The 7,838-nt window shown below is 55.1% G+C and overlaps 1 protein-coding gene across 1 annotated transcript in view; it reads right to left on the bottom strand.

Moving 5' to 3' along the window:
- Positions 1–6,409, bottom strand: part of PCGF2 (polycomb group ring finger 2) — a 7,264-nt gene extending 855 nt beyond the window's left edge. Inside the window, exons 1-8 of the mRNA XM_009080075.1 lie at positions 6,298–6,409; positions 5,911–6,007; positions 3,489–3,544; positions 3,248–3,298; positions 3,056–3,164; positions 2,406–2,454; positions 2,162–2,260; positions 1,253–1,333 (exon numbers count right to left, since the gene is read on the bottom strand). Of these exons, the coding sequence (XP_009078323.1) occupies positions 1,253–1,333; positions 2,162–2,260; positions 2,406–2,454; positions 3,056–3,164; positions 3,248–3,298; positions 3,489–3,544; positions 5,911–6,007; positions 6,298–6,409 (654 nt within the window). The remainder of the gene's footprint in view (positions 1–1,252; positions 1,334–2,161; positions 2,261–2,405; positions 2,455–3,055; positions 3,165–3,247; positions 3,299–3,488; positions 3,545–5,910; positions 6,008–6,297) is intronic.
- Between the last annotated feature and the right edge of the window lie 1,429 nt (positions 6,410–7,838).

Genomic DNA, 7,838 nt, shown 5'->3' with positions numbered 1-7,838 from the left:
CACAGCATGCTTCAGTATCCCGCAGCATCCTTCAGTACCCCAGAACATCCCATGGTACCCCACAGCACCCCATGGCATCCTTTAGTATCCCACAGCATCCCGTAGTACCTCAGGGCACCCCACGGTACCCCGCAGCACCCCACAGCATCCTTCAGTACCCACAGCATCCTTCAGTATCTCACAGCACCCCATGGTACCCCAGAGCACCCCAGAGCATCCTATGGTAACCCATGGTACCCCAGAGCTCCCCATAGCATCCTTCAGCACCCCATGGCACCCTACAGCACCCTATGGTACCCCACAGCACCCCACAGTACTCTGCAGCACCCCATAGCATCCTTCAGCACCCCATGGCACCCCAGATCATCCCACAGCATCCTTCAGCATCCCACAACATCACATAGTATGCTGCAGCACCCCATGGCACCCTACAGCACCCTATGGTACCCCACAGCACCCCACAGTACTCTGCAGCACCCCACAGCATCCTTCAGCACCCCACAGCATCACATAGTATCCCACAGCATCCTTCAGCATCCCACAGCATCACATAGTACGCTGCAGCACCCCATGGCATCCCACAGCACCCTGTGGTACCCCAAATCACCTCACAGCATCCTTCAGCACCCCATGGCACCCCAGATCACCCCCCAGCATCCTTCAGCACCCCACAGCACCCCATGATACCCCAGAGCACCCCACAGTACCCTGCAGCACTCCACAGCATCCTTCAGCACCCCATGGCACCCCAGATCATCCCACAGCATCCTTCAGCACCCCACAGCATCACATAGTACCCTGCAGCACCCCATGGCATCCCACAGCACCCTGTGGTACCCCAAATCACCTCACAGCATCCTTCAGCACCCCACAGCACCCCATGGCACCCCAGAGCACCAGGCTGGTACCACACCACTGATGTGGTTACCAGCCCTCCCACCTGCCCTGGAGAAAGGAGGACAAGCACAGCCCCCCAAAAATTCCCAGCTGCAGCAAAGCCCTTTTTAAGGAGAATCCACTTGGCATTTGTTGGGAAGGACAATTCTAACACTCTGCCATTCTGAAGCTTTCCACTTTGTGTTTTTAATTCATCCACTTTTAACTTCTTAAACTTCTTCTGTTCTTAACTTCAGGTCTTAGCTTTAATTCTTCTCTCCTTAAGGTCTTTGGTTTTGCCCAGTTTTTAAGTTTCTCAATACCTTCAGCTTTCCCACAGTGCCAGCTCTGCCCAGTCTGTCCCCATGGGACTTACCCTCCTCCAGGGATAGATGTAGGCAATGTCCATCAGGGTGTAATATTCCTTCAGGGGCTCATCTTCATACAGGACCTCCACCTGGCACAGGTGAGAGAGTCAGGGGCACAGGGTGGGCACAGGGGCACCCACAGCACTCCCAGAGCTGCTCGTGGGGCACCAGGGCCTCAGTGTCCCTGAGGGACTCACAGAGCCATAAAGGATGGATCCTGCCCTGTGGAAAGGGTGGATCCTGCACTAGGAAAATGATGGATTTTGCACCAGGAAAAGGATGGATTTTGCACTAGGAAAAGGATGGGTTCTGCACTGGGAAAAAGATGGATCCCACACTAGGAAAAGGATGGATCTTGCCCCAGGGAAAGGGTGGATTCTGCCCCAGGAAAAGGACGGATTCTGCCCCAGGAAAAGGATGGATCCTGCACTAGGAAAAGGGTGGATTCTGCCCTGGGAAAAGGATGGATTCCACCCTGGGAAAAGGATGGATCCTGCCCCAGGGAAAGGGTGGATCCCACACAAGGAAAAGGAGAGATTATGCCCTGGGAAAAGGATGGATCCTGTCCCAGGAAAAGGATGGATCTCATACTAGGAAAAGGATGGATTCTGCACTAGGAAAGGGTGGATTCTGCCCTGGGAAAAGGATGGATTCCCCCCTGGGAAAAGGATGGATCCTGCCCCAGGGAAAGGGTGGATCCCACACTAGGAAAAGGAGAGACTCTGCCCTGGGAAAAGGATGGATCCCACCCCGGAAAAAGATGGATCCTGCCCTAGGATGCACAGAGCCTGCAGCAGCACATGCCACTTGGGATGGCCCAAACAGCATCAGCCCCTCTGAGCCCAGCAGAGCACAGCAATGTCTGGGCAGTGAGCACACCCCAGGCCCCCCCAGGTCCCTCCCAGCAATCCCCTCACCTTGTACTTGCTGGGAACATCCATCTTGTTGCGGAGGAACTTGGCCAAGTGCATGACAGTCATCGCCGCAGGACAGCGCAGGAACCGCAGCCCATTCTTCTGGGGCACAGGGAGACAGAGCTGAGCCCTCTGTGCCCCTCAGGGCACTGCCCACCTCCCTCAGCAGGAGCTCTGGGCTGTCCCCCCACCCCCCAAAAGGCAGCTGGACATGGACTTCTCCATACCCTGGTCCCACCATACTCACCTTCTCCTTCTCCAGGTCTCCGTTCTCAACAGTTCCTTTCTTCTCCTCTCTGGGGGAGGAAGAGAAACACAGGACAAAGTTTAGGGAGGAATGAAAAGTTTATGGAGGAATGAAAAGGTGGAGAGGGAAAAGAACTCCCTGGAAGGTTCCACGGAGGGGCTACATGGGGAGACAGCCAGTGACCTTCAGCCAGGCTGTGGCTTCACCCTCCTGACACATCCGTGTCCACTGTGACCTCTCACGCCCTCAAACACTGCTCCAGGTGCTGCTGACATCCTTGGAGGTCAACACCAGCAGCAGGGACAGGGCAACCCTTGGGCTCTGCTGCCTGGGAAGGAGCTTCCCTGCCTGCCCAGGGTGCAGGGACACCGTGAGCATAGCAGCACCCCCAGAGGATGCAGGATGTGGTCCAGGGGGGTTTGGGTGCTCCTCTGTCTGCTCAAGCATCCCAGGATACACTGAGCCCTGAGCAGGAGCTGTCAGATGCCAAAGGTGTCCCAGCCCATGGCTGGATGATCTTCAAGGTCCTTTCCTACCCAAACCATTCTGAGACTCCATCATCTCAGCTCCAGAGTGGGAAGAGAATGTGGGAGTTTCTTCCCAAGCCCCAAACCCAAGCAGAGGCTCAGGAGAAGCCCCAAAACCAGTACCTGGACCCTTCATAAAACTCTATGGACAGGTTGACGATCTCATCATCCGTCAGATTCGCCTTGTCCTGCTCAGAGACTTCCCCACGATCCTCGTTGGAACCATTAGGAACTGTGGGAGCAGAGGGAAGGAGAGGCTGAGCCATCCTGGGGCCACAGCCAGGGCTAGAAGAGTCCCCAGGCTGTGACACTCACCCTCAGCCATGGGATATGCTGCGTAGAAGTCACGTCGCCTCTTCATCTCATCTGTGGGAGGAGGAGGAGGAGGAAGGTGAGGGGGGAAACCACCACCCCAAGAGGACTGAGAGGACACCCTGGATTGCTGAGCTGTCCCTGTTACAAATCCCAAGGGCAGTGGAAAATCCAGAGGATTGGTTTCACGGGTGGGTGGGAATGAGTGACAAAGCCTCCCAGTTATCCCTGCCCATGGCTGTACCTTTGAAGAGTCCTGGGACCAGCTTGTACACGATGTCCTGAAGGGTTTTGTCTGACCTGCATGGGGGGAAATAGGAAAAGAGACAGAAAGCAAAAGGATTAGGCAGCAGCTTATTCCCAGGGCTGCTGGAAGCTGCTCTGCACCATGTGCCCCCAGCCTGGCTGGATGCTGCTTCCCCTCATCCTCATCCTGGGAAATTCCCAACACAAAGCCCCAGTTCCCCATCCCAAAGCTCTAAATACTCATCTCAAACCCTAATTCCCCATCCCAAATTCCAGATCCCCATCCCAAACTCCAGATCTCCATCCCAAACTCCAGATCCCCAACCCCAGATCCTGAGTCCTGGGACCAGCTTGTACACGATGTCCTGAAGGGTTTTGTCTGACCTGCATGGGGGGAAATAGGAAAAGAGACAGAAAGCAAAAGGATTAGGCAGCAGCTTATTCCCAGGGCTGCTGGAAGCTGCTCTGCACCATGTGCCCCCAGCCTGGCTGGATGCTGCTTCCCCTCATCCTCATCCTGGGAAATTCCCAACACAAAGCCCCAGTTCCCCATCCCAAAGCTCTAAATACTCATCTCAAACCCTAATTCCCCATCCCAAATTCCAGATCCCCATCCCAAACTCCAGATCTCCATCCCAGACTCCAGATCCTCCTCCCAAATTCCAAATCCCTCTCCCAAACTCCAGATCCCCATTCCATAGCGATACCACAACTGGCACATTCACCACAAAGGGTTAACTGAAGAGGGGGAAAAAAAAAGGAAAGAAAACCATCTCAAAAATCCTTGTAATTGCTAGGAATGAGGAGAGCAGGATTTGGAGCCAGGATCCCTTTCAGTAGTCAAAACAATTACAAAAACACACCCAGAATTTAAATACACACACACACACAAAAAAAATCAATCTAAGATTAGCAAATGTTTCTGCGAGTTTCAATTTGCAGCCGATTTTATTCTTGGCCTCCAAAGATTTATTTTGGAGCTGCAGCAAAGGGCTCAGGCTTTGATTTCCCAGAGCAGAACAGTGTCCATTGTGGAGCTGCTTCATGGGAAAGTGGATTCCCTAAAATGTGTCTCAACTCCAGGATCTCCTAGAGCACTCGAGGAACAGGGAAAGCTCCAGGAATCAGCTCAGAATGTGGCACAGCCTAAGAACTCAAAGCCAAGGCCAGAGCAGAGGCTTTGATGAAAAGTCACTTCTCTCTGCATATATTTCCATCTCATCCCAAGGCCATACTGAAAAGAAAAACAAATGACTGTGCCCTGTGTTATTTTTAGCCCAGCCACGTCTTTCATCCCGAATTCCTCCGTGACGTCACTGGTTCCCGAGGCCTCGCTGGGATTTGAGCTCCAATAAACATCACTCTATAATCCACAGCAAGTGAAGGGAAACAGCAACCTCAGCTGCTTCATTCCCTCTCTGCCAGGAGTCAGTCCCATTCAGCCCAGTGTGGTGGCACTGGAGGATGTGGTGGCATCACACCAAGTGTTTTGGTACCACAGCTCTGGTTTGGGAAGTAAAGCTGCGGGGAATTGTCTATGGCACCACAGCTGGATCAGGGCCTGGTCACCTGCACCACATCCCCTATGTTTTCCTCATGTTTTCCTCATGTTTTCCTCATGTTTTCCCCATGCTGGGCTCAAACAGAGGTGAAGCCACCACAACAGCCAGGGCTTGGGGACACCAGCACGGCAGCACTGCCTCTGCATCCAGGAGGGGATGTTTTGGAGGAGCTATGGGAGTTGGAGTGTAAATATTTCATAGTGAACCAGGAGGAAAAAAAATAGAAAAGGCAGAAAAAGTGTTACTACAGAAACGGATTTACATGGAAGAGGCTTAAAAAAAAAAAAAAGCAGGATACAAAACCGGCGGGTGATGTATTGCAGCCTTTCGTGGTTTCTATGCCAACCACCTGCAGAGCCAATTCCACAACTGTGGTTGGATTTCCCCAGGCAGACACGGGGCCAGGGCAGAGCCAGCACGAACACTGCCACCGTGGTCAGGTACCCTGTCAGCTGTGCCCAGCCTGGCACTGCCACCCCCCGAGGGACACAGCACCATCCCCCAAAGGGTCAGAGCAGGGGGCTGGGAAGCACAGCTGGTCCCAGTTAAGCTGTGCCTGGTGGGACTGCAGGGAGGGAGGGAGGGAGGGAGGGATGTGATCTGGGCACAGGGCACCTGTCCCAGCCTCTTCCTGCTGCCACAGAGATGTCCCCAAGTCCTGTCCCTTCCATAGTGTCATGTCCCACTGTCCCCATTCCCTTCCCACCCGGACAGCACCCCAAATCCCCACGGATGCAGCTATGAGACACACCTGGGCTGGGGCAGAGCCCCAGTCCCTGCCCTGGATGCTCAGGGCTGCACCCACATGGGGCTCAGTGCCCTGCAGGGGCACAGCCGAGGAGAGTGCCCAGAGCTCACCTGATGCTGAGGAGGGGCCTGGTTTTGTGCACTTGGACATCACACATGGGGCAGTACTTGTTGGTCTCCAGGTAGCGAACGATGCAGGTTTTGCAGACTGTGGGGAGAGACTCAGTGTGAGGGGGCACAGCCTCTGTGCCAGCCTGGCAAGGCACCCCCATATCCCTGTACCCCCACACCAGTTTGGGGACAACACCCCTGCCCAGTCCAGGCCCATCCATCAACCCACAGCTCCACGCAGCAGCAACACCTGATTGGGGTGGGTTTGGGTGCTGTGGAGGGGCTCAGGGTGGCATTTCACCTGGTGACTTTTTCAGCAGGTGACCAGGGGAGATTTGGGGGACCCTGGGGAGCCCCAGAGCCCTCGAGGAGTCCCAGGACACTCACAGGAGTGCAGACACTCCACGATGGTCGTGGCGTCTATGAAATATCCTCCGCACAAGGCACACATCAGGTGTGGGTTCAGCTCGGTGATCTTTATCCTGGTGGTCCTGTGCATTTTGGAGCAGCACCACGGTGGATTCTCCCTGCAGGGAAACACCCAGCACCCCTTTATTGGCAGGGTAGGACCTGCAGGACCCACTTCACCCTTTAGGGAATAAATCCAGGGCAGGCTGGGGTGCCTGGTGCTGTCTGTGACATGTCACCCTTGGCCTGGGAGCACTGGGGCACCCCCAGTTCCTCAGCCCTCCAGCTCTGGGGGGGCACAAGCAGCACTCACACCTCCCCCTGCAGCCCCTGGGCACTGCCCAGCTCCCTCTGCCTCGTGCAGAGGGCCCAAGTGAGTCCCCACCACGCTGAGACATCTCTGCATGGGGAAAAAAACCCTCAGCCTGTAGCTCCACACACACACACACCAAGTGTGTTTTGGTGGTGTTCCATGGAAAAGGCTTTTCCAGCCACCATCCCATGGTTTCTATAGAAACTCCTGAGCCCAGTGTTGCCACCTGCCCGTGCCACAACCCCCTGTGCCAGGCCAGGTGTGCACACAGGGCAGGGCCAGTGTCTCCCTGCACCCTGTGCCAGGGGAATCACTGCCTTCCCACTCTGGCACTTCCACATTTACAATGGGAGACAGCAGAGCCCGAAATCGCTGCAGTTTTATTGTTTCCATGGCAACCCCAATACTTGGAGAGGAGCCAGAATGTTATTACAACCATCCAAGGCGAGGGAGAGAGGGGAGAAGGAAGCCTGGGATTGTGGAAATGAGTGTGGGCACCACAGCAAGGGCTGGGGGTGCCAGGGGTGACACCCACACACACCCACGGGGAGACACACACACGTGGGTACACACCTGTACACACAGGCTACGGGTACACACGTGTACACACACACACACACACACAGGTACACCTGCATGCAGGGATTGAGATCCTACAGGGACCAGGATGGAGATGCTGCAGGGATGGGACAATACTGGGATGCTGCAGGGACTGAGATCCTACAGGGACCAGGATGGAGATGCTGCAGGGATGGGGAGACCATAGGGACCAGGATAGAGATGTTGCAGGGGTGGGACATGACTAGGACTGGGATGAAGATGCTCTAGGGATGGGGATACCATAGGGACCAGGATAGAGATACTGCAGGGATGGAGATGCCACAGGGACCAGTAGAGAGATGCTGCAGGGATGGGACATCACTGGGACTGGGATGAAGATGCTGCAGGGATAGGACACTATTGGGAATGGGACACTACAGGGATGGAAACACCACGGGGACCAGGATGGAGGTGTTGCAAGGGATAGGACACCATGGGGACCAGGATGGAGATGCTGCAGGAATGGGAAACCACTAGGACCAGGATGAAGATGCTGCAGGGATGGGGATGCCATAGGGACCAGTAGAGAGATGCTGCAGAGACGGGACATCACTGGGACTGGGATGAAGATGCTGTAGGGATGGGGATGCCATAGGGACCAGTAGAG

The sequence above is a fragment of the Acanthisitta chloris genome, unplaced genomic scaffold (genome assembly GCF_000695815.1).
Source record: "Acanthisitta chloris isolate BGI_N310 unplaced genomic scaffold, ASM69581v1 scaffold6128, whole genome shotgun sequence".
NCBI lineage: Eukaryota > Metazoa > Chordata > Aves > Passeriformes > Acanthisittidae > Acanthisitta > Acanthisitta chloris.
Note: the sequence above shows the minus strand (reverse complement) of the source record. Positions and strands in the feature narration are given on the sequence as shown.